The 16,087-nt window shown below is 60.2% G+C and overlaps 1 protein-coding gene and 1 long non-coding RNA gene across 2 annotated transcripts; one reads left to right on the top strand and one right to left on the bottom strand.

The window, feature by feature from the left end:
• The first annotated feature begins 55 nt into the window (after positions 1-55).
• On the top strand, positions 56-10,255 carry RNF112 (ring finger protein 112). The gene is made up of 18 exons (XM_066264385.1): positions 56-232; positions 555-756; positions 864-949; positions 2,792-3,108; positions 4,509-4,800; positions 5,034-5,071; positions 5,837-6,116; positions 6,345-6,548; positions 6,677-6,805; positions 6,995-7,099; positions 7,536-7,586; positions 7,874-7,930; positions 8,012-8,086; positions 8,212-8,326; positions 8,498-8,664; positions 8,742-8,795; positions 8,901-8,975; positions 9,085-10,255. Exons 5-18 carry the CDS (start codon positions 4,747-4,749, stop codon positions 9,553-9,555), a joined length of 1,875 nt encoding a protein of 624 aa, XP_066120482.1. The 5' UTR covers positions 56-232; positions 555-756; positions 864-949; positions 2,792-3,108; positions 4,509-4,746; the 3' UTR covers positions 9,556-10,255.
• Positions 963-4,346, bottom strand: LOC136327305 (uncharacterized). Its single transcript, XR_010729593.1, has 3 exons — positions 4,179-4,346; positions 3,517-3,762; positions 963-1,175 (listed from the first exon to the last, which is right to left on the bottom strand). It is a non-coding gene; the product is annotated as an uncharacterized lncRNA (long non-coding RNA).
• Positions 10,256-16,087: the final 5,832 nt, after the last annotated feature.

The raw sequence follows: 16,087 nt of genomic DNA, 5'->3' as shown, positions 1-16,087 counted from the left end.
GGAGGGACGGCCCAGGAAGTCAAAAACCTTGCAGGAATTCCAGACCATGTATGGCCTTGTCTTGATCTTTATTCAAAAGTAAACGGTGCCAGCCAAATATGGAAGCTGCTGGAAGAGCTGGCACCTCTGTCCAGCTCTGCCGGCTCTGGTCTGAACGTGTTCTGCTGCCCTGAGGCCGGCTCCCCCTCACCCAGGAGAGGCCTGACCCCTCAGGCCCAGCTGCACAGACCAGGTCTCTGGGGCTCACACAGGGGGTCCAGGCACAGGTGCCCCTTGGTCAGGCCCAGGGCGAGAGCAAGGATGCTCAGGAGGCCTGCAGGGCATGGGGAGCAACATCCTGCTTCCCCTCGGGGGCCAGGGGGGGCCCCAGAGCCCAGGGCTTGGAGGCAGCCGTGTGGGCCCGGGCACCAGGCACTTGGGGATACCGCCCCCCAGCCCCAGCTCACCACACCTGACAGCACCCAGAGGCCATTAGCTCACAGGGTGGTGGCCTTCCTCCTGAGCCCTGCAACAGAGCACAGGAGGGCAGAGGCTGAGAGATGGTGTCCCCCCAGTCTCCTCTGACGTCACAAGCAGCACTCCCGCCACTGGGCTCTTTATCGTGTGCCTCCGGGTCTTCGCTGGTGCTGGTCTTCCTGCTAGAAGTGTTGTCTTCTCGCCGACCCCCCACCTCTGCCGGCGGACTCATCCTCGTCTTCCGGGCTCACCTCGGGCACTGCTTCATGCGGGATGCCCAGGTGTCCAGCTCCAACCGAGGTGCCTTGGAGTGGCCCCCCTCCCCCACCTCTCCCTCACCCTCCTGGGGGAACTCTTCACCCAGGACTTGTCTGATGACCTTTCTCTCTTCCTCACCTGACCGGAAGTAAAAGCCCGAGGGGTCATCGGTCTGCTCCTGGGACAGCATGACGTCTGGTGTCTGTCGCTCAGTAAACATTTCTGAGATGGATGGGTAAGCGTGCCAATGGATAACTGGACGGCAGACACGTGGGTGAGTGCCCATGGGAGGACGGGAGGGTGGGTCAACGCCACGGTCAGCGGGCGGACATCGCGGACACCTTGGGCGAAGTCAGCACACAGCATGTCCTGCCCAATGATCGGGGTCTCTGGCCTCTCGGGGGAGACACCTGTCTTAGACACTGTCATAGGCTTCCTGGTCTGGGAGTGGACCGTGGCCGCTGGGAGAGACAGAGAGAAGGAGAAGTGGCAGTCTTCCTGGGCCACAGCCTGAGAGAGCTGCTTGCATGTGTGTGGGGAGTATTGTGCAGGGGCCCCGGCGGTGGTGAGGGGACCTGGAGGCTCAGGGCGGGGGTTGGGAGCGCTCAGGGAGGAGAAGCAGAGAACTGCATGACCAGGTTCAGGGTGGAAGGGGAGAGGATGTCCCCTTGGCCCCAGTGCCCCGAGCCTGGGAGAAAGTGTTTCCTTCCCTCTTCCCTAGCCACTGGCCCAGTAAGAAGGGTCCTTGTGCAGCTGGGCAGAGCGGGAGCGGGGGGGGGGGGGCACCACTGTTCTTCTGGGCAAAGGACACCGTGGCTGGAGAGCGGTAGCAGGGCCGCGACTGACCCGGAGGGAGGAGGACAGCCCCCCTTCCCCACGGCCTGTGCCACGCCAGCAGAGCTGGGGGCGTCCAGGTGTTTCCCAGGGGCACGGAGGATGTAGAAACACCCAGATGGCGGGACCAGGAGGGGACAGCTCCCGTGCCCACCGGCGCCCACTGTGCCAGGCTTCCTGGTGAGGGCCAGTCTGACCATGCCCCCCCTACCTCCGGGGCAGTTCCCAGGCCAGGGCAGTGGGAGGGGAGCCGGACCCTCCAACAGAAGTGGACTGTGGTCTCACTGAGCCCCTCTCTGCTTACACAACGGGAGCCTGAGGCCCAGATCAGATCAGGGGACTTGCCCCAGGTCTCTCAGCAAGCTGGGGTCAGAACCATTCCAAATTCCGTTGCCTGGTTTACACAGGCCGGCCGTGGGGGGTCCAGTCTCCTCCGAGGCGAGGGACTGAGACACAGCAAGACCATGAACCCTTTTCCAGGCTAGTAATGATCATAACTGACTTGATTTCTGCCACCCCAAGAAAACGATCTAGAATATAGTGATTAAGAGCCTGGCGTGGAGGCCCGGCTGCCTGGGTTTGGATTTCCGCTCTGCTGGTAATACCACCCCCGCCTCCGTGCCCTCACCTGGAATGTCGGCCCCCCCCTTGCGGGTTGCGTGGGCGACGGCGAGTTCAGGGACATGCTAGGAACGCGCCTGTGGGCTAGCGTGTGTGCTGTGTGTCTGTGAGCTCACGTGTGCACGAGAGGGAGGGCCTTGGTTCACAGGCAGTGTGTTTGTGTCCCAGAGTGTTACTGAATGAGCCCACGAGTGTGTGCGTGTGTGTGTGGGTGTGCATGTGTGAGTCCAAGTGCAGGTGTGTGTGAACCGGTACACACATGTGCATGGGCGTTTGGGGGTGCACAGAGACAAGAGAGGGGAGTAAAGGCGTGTGTGTACCCCGTGCGGGGAACTGGGAGCATTTCCGCCGTGCTGTGTGAATTTATGTGGAAGATCGTGAAGCAGGTGGCGATAAGTGAGTCAGTGTGCATGTGCGCGCGTGCGCTGGCGTGCGCGCGCGTGTGTGCGTGTGCGTGTGCGTGTGTGTGTGTGTGTGTGTGTGTGTGTGAAGCAGGCTCCTTCCTGCATCAGGGGGACTCAGAACCCTCCCCCAAAACAGGGTCCCCAGTCTAAGAGCCTATATCTGTGGCTTTGGAAGCTGGTTTTTCCAAAAGTGACTTCACCGTCTCGCCTCCTTCCAGCCCAGAAGCAGGAGCCAGACCTCCGCGGTCAGCAAGCAGCCTGAGCTGGTCAGCGGGAGCCTGGTGCTACAGAGAGGGCGGAGCCCAGTGACGGACAAGCGAACGAGCCTATCTGCGTCCAGGGCCTGGAACTCACTCGGTCCCTACAGCTCAAGTTCCTGGGAGCCAGGACAATCCTCCCGTGCCTGCTCCTCCCTGTCGATGACGTTCTCCCTGAAGATACCTGTCGGCTCCTAGCCACACCCCAAGGGCCTGTCTCCCCTGCAGGGCTGGACCCGGGCTCCACGTGGCCCTCCCTGTCCCTGTGAGTCCCTGGGGTACGTCAGGGGCCCCATGGAGGACCTGCCTGGAGTGTCCCACCCTGGTTAGAACACAGGAGCTTCCATCTTTTCCCTCTCCTCCCCTCCCCTCCCCTCCCCTTCCTCCTTTTCCTTTCCAGACAGTGTGGTCCTCACAGGGCAGGTGCCCTGGGCCAACCTACCAGCTGGTCCCCTCCTGCACCGGATCCCCTACCAGGCTGAGGAACTGGGCATGGACTTTGCCCTTTGACCTTCAGGAGACACCCCCCCCCACACACACACACACACACATCAGAGCAGACATGTCAACGCATGGGCTGCCCACAGCCCATGGGGAACTGAAAAAATATTTTTTTACTGTGAATTTTTAAAAGGGGACATAGACAATCTTCACAATGTTGAATTCGGTAAGAACCGATGACTTACGGTTGTGCATGAACACGTAACAGCTGTTTCCTCTCTTCTTGTGGTCCCCCTGGCAGCCCAGGGCCTATTTCCTCTCTTCTTGTGGTCCCCCTGGCAGCCCAGGGCCTATTTCCTCTCTTCTTGTGGTCCCCCTGGCAGCCCAGGGCCTAGGTCTGTGCTGGGCACTAAGGTGCTCAATCCATGTCTGCTGACCCAGCGGCCCTCGTGCTGTGAGTCTGACTTTCCAGAAGATCAGGCCCAGGTGACCTAACCGGGGGGGGGGGGGGGGGGGGGGAGGCAGATGCTGAATTAAGCAGGTATTATTCAATAGTTTTGATTTTGAAGTTGTTATGTTTGCTTTTTTTCCTTAGTTTGGAGACTCTTATTTTCTCACCAGGTGTCAGTCATCCTCAGAGACTAGAAGTGCTCCCAGGCCTGGGAAGCCCAGTGGACACAGTTGGCCTCCTTAGACAAGGGGTTTCCTCAGAGCCCGGGAAATGAGGGGCGTATAGAGCAGTGGGGGTGGTCCAGGCCCCTCTCCAGGAGGACCAGCTCTCCCCTCTGCCGGCGGGCACCCCCACCTCTGTGTCTTTCACAGGGAAGCCTCTCAGGTGCCCGGGCCTGGGTGGAGGCTCTGCCCTGGCGCCTGGCCTCCTGCCCACCCCCAGCTCTGTCCTTCTAACCTGATGTCCACACAAGCGGCCAGAGTGACCAAGGCTGGCATGCTGGGTGTGTGACCAGTGCGGTCACCTGGGAGCAGTCCGCAGCAGGACGGACTTCCGCGCCCAGGGGGGGGGGTGTGCTCTGCCGTCACCCTCTGGAAGTCATTCCTAATGTGAGCTTGGAGCTTGTCTCCCGTAAGTGAGGTCTGACGGGAAAGCAGGCACGCTCCCCCTCCCTGTCCTTACCTTCCCCCCACCCCTGTCTCCATGGTGACTCACCACTTCAGCTTGCCTGCATCCCAGCTTCTGCCAGGGATTCTGAGCCTGGCTCTGTCCCCTCCCCTCCTCCAGAGCCCGGGCTCCCTGCAGTCCTGTCTGCTCCTCCTCCTGGGGCGAGTCCAGGGGCAGCCTCCTCTTCCCCGACTGTCACATCTATTTTCCGGCTCTGCCGAGCTGAGCCGGCTCCTCTGGGGAGACCACCCCCCCCACCCGCCACCTGCCACAGCTCACCTTCCAGCCTCACGGCTGACCGAAGGTCCCGCGGGCCTCCGCCTGTGGCTGCTGGACCCACTGCCCACGCCCAGCGCCCATGCCGAGGTCCGCCTTGTCAGTCCTCCCCTTCTGTCACTGGTTTGGCAAACAGGCAAGTCTTCTCCCAGGACTCGGGGGGGGGGGGGGAGAGGTGGGGGTGGGGAAGGGGGCTACCTGGGGACAGGACAGGAGCGCGGAGGGGGGATGGGGAGGCCGCCACAACCTCAGATGGAGACAGAAGCCTGGGTTCTTTTCTAAGTAACGTTTGGGATTTGGGGGTTTTTCATTGTTGTTGTTGTTGTTATTCCCCCCACACGCCCCCCACCTCCAAATGTTCTTTCCAAGGAGAGGAAACAGAGCTTCATGGGAAACAGCAACAGTTGGTGAGTGGCAGGGCCTGCTGGCAGCAGGATTGGCAGCGTGGGCCTCGTGGGTCGGCTGGTCCAGGGACACGGGGGGTTGTGTCTGTCCCGGGGAAGGAGATCAAGGCTGGATCTGCCCGGATCTGGGGGGCTGGGGGAAAATCGGGGGGGGTGCTGCAGGGAGGCCGGTCCAGCTCAGAGGGGGAGAGACTGAGAACCAGATTCTCCTGCCCCGCCACCAGAGGGCACCAGCCTGCTCCTTACAGTCCCCGCTATGGGTGTGTTTAAGTGGCCGGAGGAGGCTGTAGACAGGATGGCTCCTCAGGGTCCAGCCGGGTCAGTAACTCCTTGAGGAAGCCCTGGCAGCAGGGGGTGGTGGGTGAGGGTTCTCACGAAGGCTGTGCCGGGCGCTGAGCAGGGCACCGAGTGCACGGGTCTCCTCCGATGGCTCCAGTGCCCCACGGGGCACGCTGCTCACCTCTCCTCTGGGACAGTCAGGAGCTGGGGCCCGGTGGGGGAGGAACTTGCTGACACGGTTGTTCTCGGTGACACATGGCAGAGCGAAACGCCATCCATTCCGGGCTGTCCCCGTCCCTGGATCACCCTCACCGCTGCTCCGCACTCGTGACCGGCGTCCACCCGGGGGGCCCCCGGTTCTGGGGTGCCAGCCCGTGAGAACAAGCAGAGAGCCCAGCCTCCCTAGGCACTGCCCGCCCCCTCTGCCCCTGTCTCGTACCCCCTGCACCCCACGGGCGGCTCTCACACGACCCCTTCTGTCCCCCCCAGGTCCCACACACCGTTCCCCAAGTTGGAGCTGAGCCTGGGGTCCCGGCCCGCGACACCCCGGGAGGCTCCCGCCTGCTCCGTCTGCCTGGAGAGGCTGCGCGAGCCGGTGTCACTGGGCTGCGGCCACGACTTCTGCCCGCGGTGTGTCAGCACGCACCTGCCGGGCCGCCGGCCCCGGTGCCCCGAGTGCCGGAAGACCTGCGGCCAGAGGAGGGGCCTCCGCGGCCTGGAGGAGAGGATGAAGCTTCTGCTGCGGAGGCCGCCGCCGTCCGTCCTGCAGGTCTGGGGGCCGGCCAGGCTGGCGCCCGGAGGTGGGGGCGGCGGTGGGGGGACCGGGGTCCCGTCTGTCCGGGAGGGGCGTGCGTCTGTCCGGGAGGGGCGTGCGGCGTTGGCTCTGTTCTAGGGCATCGGGGTGAGACGTCGAGTTCTGGGCTGGACACGCGTCGGACGTGGAGTCTGACTCCACAGCCTGGATGCTAAAGGCCCCTCTTTCTCCCTGGCCCCGGAGACCTGTGCCGTGAGGACGGAGCCTCTGCTGCTGGTGAGGGTCAGTGCCTCCGGGGGCCTCATCCTGAGGATGGGTGCCATCAACCGCTGCCTGAAGCACCCCCTGGCCAGGGACACCCCCGTCTGCCTCCTGGCCGTGCTGGGGGAGCAGCACTCGGGGAAGACCTTCCTCCTCAACTGCTTGCTCCAGGGGCTGCCGGGCCTGGTAAGGGTAAAGGTGGGTTTGGGGGTGGGGTGTGTGCTGGGGGTTAGGTCAAGGGTCCGAGCCCAGCCGGGCTTTGGGAGGGGTGTGGAGGTGGGGTGCACCCACTGCCGTTCTCCTCTGCATTTCAGGAGTCCAGCGAGTGCGGCCCGCTGAGAGGGGAGGGCTGTCTGCCCGAGTTCTCATGGGGTGCCAGCACCCTCTCGAGGGGCATATGGATGTGGAGCCAGCCCTTCCTGCTCGAGAAAGAGGGGAGGAAGGTGAGGGGCACAGAGCACAGAGGAGGTCGAGAGGCGGTCGGGGGCAGAAGGGGAGAAAGAGAGAGCAGGGGTGGGCGCAGGGGGAGGAAAGAGGAGAAGGGAAGCTCTGGGGCAAGGACGAGAAGTTAGGGTGGCCAGAGGACCTGGAGCAGGCCTGACCCCTCGGTGTGTCCCCCCAACACTGCACAGGTGGCCGTGTTTCTGGTGGACACGGGGGACGCCATGAGCCCCGAACTGAGCCGAGAAACAAGGACGAAGCTCTGCGCCCTCACCATGATGCTGAGCTCCTACCAGGTGCGGGCGCTGTGGCCGCCGCCCTGTGGCCCGCCGCCCCGCTTCAGCCGAGCTTTCTGCAAACACGCCGGCACCATGGCTGGGTCTGGCCTTCAGCGCGCAGGGCGGTGGCCGTTCTGCGTCCAGGGTTTCTGCAGAGTCTAGGGGTGCCCCCCACAAGGGAGGGACGCCCCCAGTTGGTGAAGGTGGGAACGTTGTTTGTTCTAAAGGTGGGCAGAAGGCCCCCCGGTGGGCCGTTGGGGTTCAGCAGGACTATTCCCACGCCAGCCTTCCACCCCTCACAGACAGCTACCCGGCAGGCTATGGGGACCCCGGGCCAGGCTCTGCAACGTCCCAAGACCCACAGCCGGCCTGGGGGCTCCACCCTCACGAGGGTCTTTCCAGTTATCTCTTTGCCTTCTCAGACCTTCCTCCATCCTGTTCTCCTTGGTTCCAGATTCTCAACACCTCCCAGAAGCTGAAGGACACAGACCTCGAGTATCTGGAGGTGAGGGGACATCAGGGCGGAGGTGCTACCCCAGCCCTGCCCGGGCTGCGAGGCGGGCGGCCGGACCAGCTGGAATCAGACGCTGCCCAGCCCTGACCCAGGGGGTCATGATGACCGGGAGCTGGGTGGGTGGGTTCCAGGCTGAGGATGAAGCTCAAGGCACCTGGTTGCGGTGGCGGAGGCTGGGGCGGGTGGGCGCTGGGAATGTGGGCGGCTGGGCAGGCCCAGGGGGAGCGGACACACAGACACCGGAGCGGCCCAGCTGTGACTCGCACTGTCCCCTCTAGATGTTTGCCCACGTGGCTGAGGTGATGGGCAGGCACTACGGGATGGTGCCCATCCAGGTGAGATACCCGTTTCGGGACGCGGCCACCCAGACCCAGATGCCCTCCCGGCTGCTGGTGTCAGGGCGTCTTCTCTTTCAGCACCTGGATCTCTTGGTTCACGACTCGTTCCACCCCAGCCAGGCAGGGCAGGGGCACCTGGGTGACGTCCTCCAGGTGAGTGTGCAGACGGAGGGACGGAGGGGCAGGGGCACAGGCAGGGCTGAGGGATCCCGTCGGTGAGCGGGGAATAATGGGCCCAGGCCGGACCCCTCAGCTCAGAGATCTCATCCCTCCCTCAGAAATCTGGCAAATACCCCCGCGTTCGGGAGCTGCTGCAAGGGAGGCGAGCCCGCTGCTATCTCCTGCCCGCTCTGAGGAGACGCTGGGCCAGCAGAGCCCACAGGGGTCCGAGCAGTAAGTGTTCCCAGCGGCATAGGCCTCCTCAGCTCGCCCTCCTCTTGGTGACCGGACCCTCTGACACTGGCCAGGGCCCCACAGCCTCTGACACCCTTGCTCCTCCCGTGCCGGGTCCTGCTGGGCACCCACCCCACCCCGGCTCCGGAGCACGAAAAGTCTTTCCCTCAGACACAGACGACGACTTCTGCCATCTACGAAACTACGTCGCCGACGTGCTGAGCGCCGCACCCCAGCATGCCAAGAGCCGTTGCCAGGGGTCCTGGAGCGAGGGGCGCCCCGTGACCAGGGGGGACAGACGCCTGCTCACAGGGCAGCAGCTGGCTCAGGAGATCAAGGTGTGGAGACTAACAGAGACCCAGGAGAGCCCGCCGGGCCCCTGCCCTCCCTGACCGCTTCGCTGATGTTTCCGCAGAACCTCTCGGGCTGGATGGGGAGGACCGGGCCCGGCTTCGCCTCTCCAGATGAGGTACCGAGCTCCCTGGGAGGACCCAAGGGGCGAGGAGGGGGACGGGCCGGTGCACCCGGGGGCTGAGGAGGAAGGAGGGGGACAGCCGGGTTCTCCTGTGGACAGATGGCTGCCCAGCTGCACGACCTAAGGACGGTGGAGGCCGCCAGGAAGGAGTTTAAGGAGTACGTGCAGCAGCAGGTGGGCCTCAGGGCGACCCGGGGGCCAGGTGTCCGGCCGGGGGAAGCCCATCCCGGGAGAGGGCTCCCCAGGCTCCCGGTCAGGGTGCCTCCTTTCTCCTCCGGTGCAGGACGTGGCCACCAAGCGCCTCTTTGCCGCGCTCCGGGTCCTGCCCGACACCATGCGGAGCCTCCTCTCTGCCCGGAGAGACGCCATCCTGGCCCGTCACGGGACAGCCCTGCAGTGCCGGGACCGAGAGCAGACCCTGGGCTCCCTGGAGGCCGAGCTGCAGGCCGAGGCCAAGGCCTTCATGGACACCTACACCAAGCGCTTCTGCGGCCACCTGGCGGCCGTGGGGGGCGCCGTGGGGGCCGGGCTCATGGGCCTGGCCGGTGGCGTGGTGGGCGCGGGCATGGCTGCAGCGGCCCTGGCCGCGGAGGCCGGCATGGTGGCGGCCGGCGCTGCGGTGGGGGCCACCGGGGCGGCCATGGTGGGGGGCGGCGTGGGGGCCGGGCTGGCGGCCTCCGTGGGCTGCATGGAGAAGGAGGAGGAGGACAGGGTGCAGGCCGGGGACCGGGAGCCCCTGCTCCAGGACGAGTAACCCCCCCAGGAGACAGTCAGAGGGAGAGATCCAGGGTGCGGGGAGGGAGTGATGTTCTGAGGACCCCCTGTTCCTCGCTGCCCTGGGTGGACATCCAGGGTCAGGATGGCTGGCCGAGCCGACGATTCCAGGGCCCAGGGGCGGACCATAGGGTCAGGGCCTGCTATGGCTGCCGACTATCACTCACCTGCCGTTGACCTAAATAAACTTGACCACAGTGTCTCCCGCCCAGAGTAAGGCTCCACTCTCCCTGCCCAGGCTTGTTTTCCCAGGACGGTCAGAGGCTGAGGAAGTCTCCTCTGGGGTGGACAGGGCCTGTCCTTTCGCAGACAGGAGCAACACCAGCTTGAGTGACCTTCGTGTTCAGGATCGGGGAGCACTCATGAGGGGCTGGGGAAGAGAGAGAAGGGAGCCACTGGGCAAAACCAAAGACTCACCCTGGCCGGGTGGCTGGGTGAATGAAGCATCTCCCCGGCATGCTGAGGTCGCGGGTTCGATCCCCAGTCAGGGCACATGCGAGAGGCAATCAATGAGTATACAACTGAATGGAACGAGTTGCTGCTGCTCTCTCTTTTTCTCTTTCTCCCCTTTCCTATCCGTCTTTCTCTCTCCCAATCAATCAATCAAAGGAAAAATTAAAAAACAAAGAAACAAAGACTCTGCCTGTGATGGACAGTCCTGTCCCTGCGACTCTTCCCAGAGCTGCCCCCACAGGACAAAGGTGGGCCCCCCCCCTGAAACCCCAGGTAGTCGGCCTGAGGGCCCTGAATGGGGTCTCACGGCTGTGCCCTTTGTCACACCTGGTCAGATGCAGAGTGCCTGTGTTTCTGGTGGAAATGCCACCCCAGAAATGGGTTCAGTGCCAAAGAGAAATCACGTGACCGGGTTCAGAGCCAAAGCGCCTGGCCCCGGCCCCTGGCACGGTGAGCCAGTCCCGTGAGCATTAGCAAGGGGGCTGTGCTCGCGCCCACGTGCCCCCACCCAGCCTGCTGGCGGGAGGCCCGGCTGCAGCCCCCACGGGGACCCCGAGGGTCTGCTGCTCCTCCCAGGGGTTCAGGAAAGCCCTCCCAAGAAAACTTCTCGGCTGTCAAACTGTCCAGGGCTAACCGACACATGATACAAAGAATAAAGTGTGTGTGCTTGAATGTTAGTTTCCCAGGAAGTGATTGAAGCAGTTCTTGAAGCAGTTCTTGAATTCAGCCCCAGAGGGCTTTGGGGGAGGAGAAGGTGAGCCCAGGCAGTCCATTGTGGGGTCTCATGGACAGCAGGAAGAGGGGGAAGGAAACATACAAGGTCCTGGAGCTGAGTGGCTGAGGCCCCTCACCCACCCACTCCCCACTCGGGAGATCGTTGGGGGGCTCAGGCCAAAGGCGCAGGGCTTGTCTGCTAGGACGTGAGGTCCTGCTTGCTGGGTCTCTCCCATTTCAGGTGGCCCTGTGAACAGCTGCTGGTCCCCTGGGTTCTGTCCTGGCAGGAAGAGAGAACAGAGGCATGGACAGGAAGCCCTTTCTAAAGCTGGGCAGAGAGGAGGAGCCCAGGACCGTCTCTGTGGGGGCCAGACAGGGGAGGGTTCGTCAGTGTCTCCTCCTCTGGGACCCAGACCCCCCACCGCCAGAATCACAGCAGGGGTCACACTGCCCAAACCCTGCCTTGTAAACAGATGCAAGCACAGAGAGGGAAAGAGTCCCAGCTAAAGGCTCCCCGGTGGGCGAGGGAGCCCTGAACTCCTGGTCCCCCCAGCTGGGCACCCCCCACAGACCCTGGAAGGGGTGGTGCCAGTCCCAGGGGTGCTGAAACTGAGATGCTCCTCTGTGGTGATTTCTTAGTCCCCCCCCACCCCCTGAATCCAGTCCACTTCTAAGAAGCAGTGTTGGGGGGTCCAGAGGCAGGCGGGTGTGGTCTGGTATCTACACGGCTCCACGGCAGAAGTCGCTGCTCGTAACCTGAGGATGAATAATGTTGCAGAGAAATCTCAAAGCCAAGGTGGAAGGCAGGTGGCTGAGGACAGAAGGGCTAAGAGGGAATGGCGTGCTGAGGTCTGAGCCGGAGGTGAGGACAGGCGGACAGGTGTGTCCCCGTCCTGTGAGGGGTTTGCCGAGACATGCGTCCTGAAAGCAGGTTGTCAGATACTTCCGTCATCCTCTGCCGGACACGAAAGCTACACAACGTCCCCGACGATGGGGACTGGCCGCTTCGGGACGTGGGGGGAGGGCGTGGAAGGGAGCCACCAGGGGGCTAGAGTCTCGCCCAGTGGCCCCGGGAGGAACTGCAGTGGCTCCTTCTCCCTGCTCTCGGGACAGAAGGGACACGTTGAGGATGTGCTCTGCCGAGGGAAGATGAAGTGTATTAAGTAGCAGTTGTCTTATGCCGGGGGTGGGATTCAGCCGGTTCTCGCTGGTTTGGCAGAACTGATACCCAATGTTTTGTGGAGCTGGGTGAACCGGTTGTTGAAATGGCACTTGTCATCCTGGTGCTCTCTAAGGGGGGCGCCTGGGCAGCCCCCCAATGTGCAGATCACCAATTGACATCCCTCTTTTTTAATGTCCATCTGTGCAACAGCGTGTTCTAAGCCCCCGTAGCCATGTTTATTCCGTCCACAGGTGAAAAAAAAATGGCAAGTGAGGACGCCCATCAAGAAGCAATATGGAAATATCTTAAATAACAGTTTCATTTTTTTTGTCAGATATTATTTAGTATTTTTTCATGAATATTTTAAAACTCTTTTTTTATAATCTAGTTTGTGCACCTCTTTTATGGTTTTTATTTAAGTATTAAATAAATACTTAAATAATAAACTACCTTCGGTATATCTTTTTTTATACTTAACATGGCCATTAGGGCAGAGAACCGGTTGTTAAATTATTTGAATCCCACCACTGATTGAACCCAAGATTTCTGGGGCCGAATTCCATCCCACAGGTCTATCCAGACTCCGAGACCCGGCCTCTGGGTCCCAAATCCAATCGGGGGGATTCCAGATCTTCCAATACTTGTCCTATAATTTACAGGAGCCTGAGTGACTGTGTCCAAGGTCTCAGCCACGTGCTGGAGTCTAGCTGGTTTTTCTTTGACTATGTTGAAAGTCACTCCGAGATACTTCAAGATTCTCAGGTGACGAGTTTTGGGGTTAGAGATCGGTGACTTACTTGCGATTCCTGCTTCTGAGGACTCTGTCACGCCGAAGAGGCAGGGACCACAACACAAGAGGCAGCTGCCCTGCCGTGAACTGTACGTTCATGTCCCCCCTCAAATTCGTGTGGAGACCCTAATCCACCACGTGATGGTGTTAGGTGGTGAAGACTGCAGGGGGTGGATGTGGTGGGGGTGATTAGGACACAAGGGTGGAGCAGTCCTCAAGAATGGGATGAGCCTGACCTGTGGTGGCACAGTGGATAAAGTGTCGACCTGGAAATGCTGAGGTCGCCGGTTCGAAACCCTGGGCTTGCTTGGTCAGGGCACATATGGGAGTTGATGCTTCCAGCTCCTCCCCCCTTCTCTCTCTCTGTCTCTCTCTCTCTCCTCTCTAAAATGAATAAATAAAATTTAAAAAAGCTGTAGTATTTAAAAAAAAAAGAATGGGATGAGTGCTTTTATAAAAGAGACCCAGAGAACCTTCGCCCTTTTCACCCTGTGAGGACGTGGTCATCTATGAGCCAGGTAGAGGGCGCTTTTCAACTAACGGTGGCGGCACCGGTCATTACCTGCGAGGTTGGACCTCACTCATTCCCGAGTTTGGCAAAGAAAGAACTCAGAGCCAGACACACCAGTTATAAGAGAAAGGTTTTTTTCCTTTTTATTTAATATTGATTTTGTTGACTTAAAGAAGGGAGAGAGAGGGAGAGGCAGAAACATGAATCTGCTCCTGGATGTGCCCTGACCTGGGATCGAACCGGCGACCTCTGCACTTCTGGACGATGCTCTCACCCACCAGGGTATCCGGTGGGAGAAGGTTTCTCTATAAGGGTCACAGAGGTTGAAGAAGTGAGCCAGCTGGGCTGCGTGGGCTCAGGAAGCAAGTGGCAGGAGCAAAAGAAGGGCCCTTGGAGCTTAAGAGAGAGACAGGCAAAGGTAAGGCACCTGCTGGGGGGGGGGCGGAGAAGGGGAGGGGACCGTGTGGGTGAGAAGGTGAGGGGACCCAGGAGGGACAGTGTGCGGGGTCCTCGTCTTGAGGGTTTGAAAGGCTGGGAGTTTAGGGGAAGTCTTAGGGGAGGATTTCAACCTCCATATTCATATTCATCAGCTTTATGCTGATGTGCCCAAAGGAGGTTTATTTCTTTTACTTCATTCGTCCTTGGGTGCGGTAGGCACAGATGGCACTAACTGTATTTCTGCTGATTTAGGCTATTGACCCTCTGATTGGGGAGGACAAGTGTAAGCCATTTACTCTTGTGTCCTTGGTTAGGGAAGAGAGGACTTTCTTTCTTTCTTTCTTTCTTTCTTTCTTTCTTTCTTTCTTTCTTTCTTTCGAGAGAGGGAGAGGGAGAAACAGGAAGGGAGAGAGATGAGAAGCATCAACTTGTAGTTGTCATTGATTGCTTTCTCATATGTGCCTTGACTGGGGGTTCTAGCCGAGCCAGTGACCCCTTGCTGAAGCTGGAGACCTTGGACTTCAAGCCAGCGACCCTGGGGTCACGTCTATGATCTCATGCTCAAGCCTGCGACTCTGTGCTCAAGCCGGATAAGCCCGCACTCAAGCCAGCGACCACGGGGTTTCCAACCTGGGTCCTCAGTGTCCCAGGCCGATGTTCTATTTGTGCCACCGCCTGGTCAGGTAGGGCTGTTTATTATAATAATAATTTCACTACAAAAGCTCTTTCAGTGGAGTTCTGTGCCAGTATCAGTGATTTTAGAAGACTTGGGCTGCGAGTCCTTCTGGGAACTTCAGGCCTTTCCTCCTGAGGCAGGTGAGGCCGACTGGGTGTGCCTTTCGCTTTGGCAGCCACGTCCAAACGCCTGGAAGTGTCCTCCCCCACTGGTGGCAGCCGTCCTTCCTCCAGGACAGCGGTAGGCATGGGACTCCCCTGGCAGATGGGGAGGGCAGACCTCTGTCTACAGGTTCCTTCCAGGCTTTACGACAGTTACGTCTCAGGGCTTCTAGGGAGAGAATACTGAAAGTGCTTCTGAGAGATTTCAGCTATGGGCTCAGACCCTAATCCCAGGCTGCCAAACATGAGCACCCAGTTCAAAAGGAGCCAGGCCATGCTTTCTGGGAGGGCTGCCCTCACACTTGACTAGGTTGGTGGTCCCAGCCACCGGCCATTTTCACCTGGTAGACTGCTGCATGACATGTCCAGGGTCAGGCTCATTGCTCCACTGGTCCACAGGGCTGAGGGAACAGGGCATGGGAAATCATGAGTGGACCGCAGGCCATCTGGACATCCTGCAAGCCGTACAGGACAGACCTCTTACCTTTCCCCAGGCCGTGAGTCTGGGGGCTCCAGCTGCCACCAGGTGCCTGGCAAAGGCAGTCAGGGGGAGCTCCAGCACTTAACCTTGGCTGTGGCCTGTAACGGGCTCTGCGGACAGGCTGACACACCGCACAGCTCATACATTTGGGATGATGTCACGTGTCTGGTAGCCATGGTAAGATCTAGTGCCTTTCAAATCCCTCTGAGATGGTTGACACAGATGATTTTGTTAATAACACATTATTAGTCAAACAGATGGGGCGTGTGGTATAGGAATTTTTATTTTTTAATTGTATTGGGCGGCAGTGGTTAACAACATTATACAGGTTTCAGGCGCCCAATTCTACAGCACGCCTCGTACACTGCACTGTATTCACCACCTCAGGTCAGGTCTCCATCCATCACCATCTACGCCCTCTCCTCCTCCCCACCTCTCCCACCGCAGCCCCAGGAATCACCCGTTAGCTGATGCCCATAGCCCCATCTCATTGCCTTTAGCCCCTCTCCTGCTCGCCCACTTCCTTTTGCAAAGCATAGTTTTGAAAATGAACAGAAATGACTTGTATTAAAAGTGAGACATTTAAGTTTGGGGTTTATCTTAGTTGTTCGTTGATTGCTTCTCATAGGTGCCTTGACTGGGGGGGGGGGGCTCAAGCCAAACCGCAGACCCCTTGTTCAAGCCAGCGACCCTATGATCCCATGCTCAAACCAGAGGACACCTCCGTTGCAACACCTTCTCTCTTCTGCCAAGAGCAGAATGCGGCAGAAACAGGGAACTGGGCAGCAGAGGGGGCAAGCTCAAGATGTTGCTTCCCCATCCTCCCGCCATGCTTCTGGTGTTGAGGTCCGGAAAACCCCCGTAGCAGCCGAGGCCCCGGCTTTCCCGCCGACTGCGGTGAAATCCACGTCTGCAGTGCCATTGGCAGCAACAGGGCACCAGCGACTCCAGAGGCACAAGTAGTGGCAAAGCCGGCACCTGTGATGTCTTGGGCAGAGGCAGAGTAGGGTGGAAGGTGCTGGCGGCTCTCAAATAGAACCCGTCAGTGCAGGTAAGAAAAACCAAAAATTTGTGCTGTGGTGCCACCTGCTGGAGGACCAAAGAAAAACCTCGAATTACCAATGTG

This window comes from Saccopteryx bilineata, chromosome 2 (genome assembly GCF_036850765.1).
Source record: "Saccopteryx bilineata isolate mSacBil1 chromosome 2, mSacBil1_pri_phased_curated, whole genome shotgun sequence".
NCBI lineage: Eukaryota > Metazoa > Chordata > Mammalia > Chiroptera > Emballonuridae > Saccopteryx > Saccopteryx bilineata.
The sequence above is the reverse complement of the archived record's forward strand: the minus strand, read 5'-3'. Positions and strand labels throughout refer to the sequence as shown.

Excerpts from the sequence above, each read along its gene's own strand:
- RNF112 (XM_066264385.1), top strand. The coding sequence starts at position 4,747 with ATGCCGAGGTCCGCCTTGTCAGTCCTCCCCTTCTGTCACTGGTTTGGC. Across the intron at positions 4,801-5,033 it reads GTCACTGGTTTGGCAAACAG|GAGAGGAAACAGAGCTTCAT; the intron begins GCAAGTCTTCTC and ends GTTCTTTCCAAG. Across the intron at positions 8,976-9,084 it reads AGGAGTACGTGCAGCAGCAG|GACGTGGCCACCAAGCGCCT; the intron begins GTGGGCCTCAGG and ends CCTCCGGTGCAG.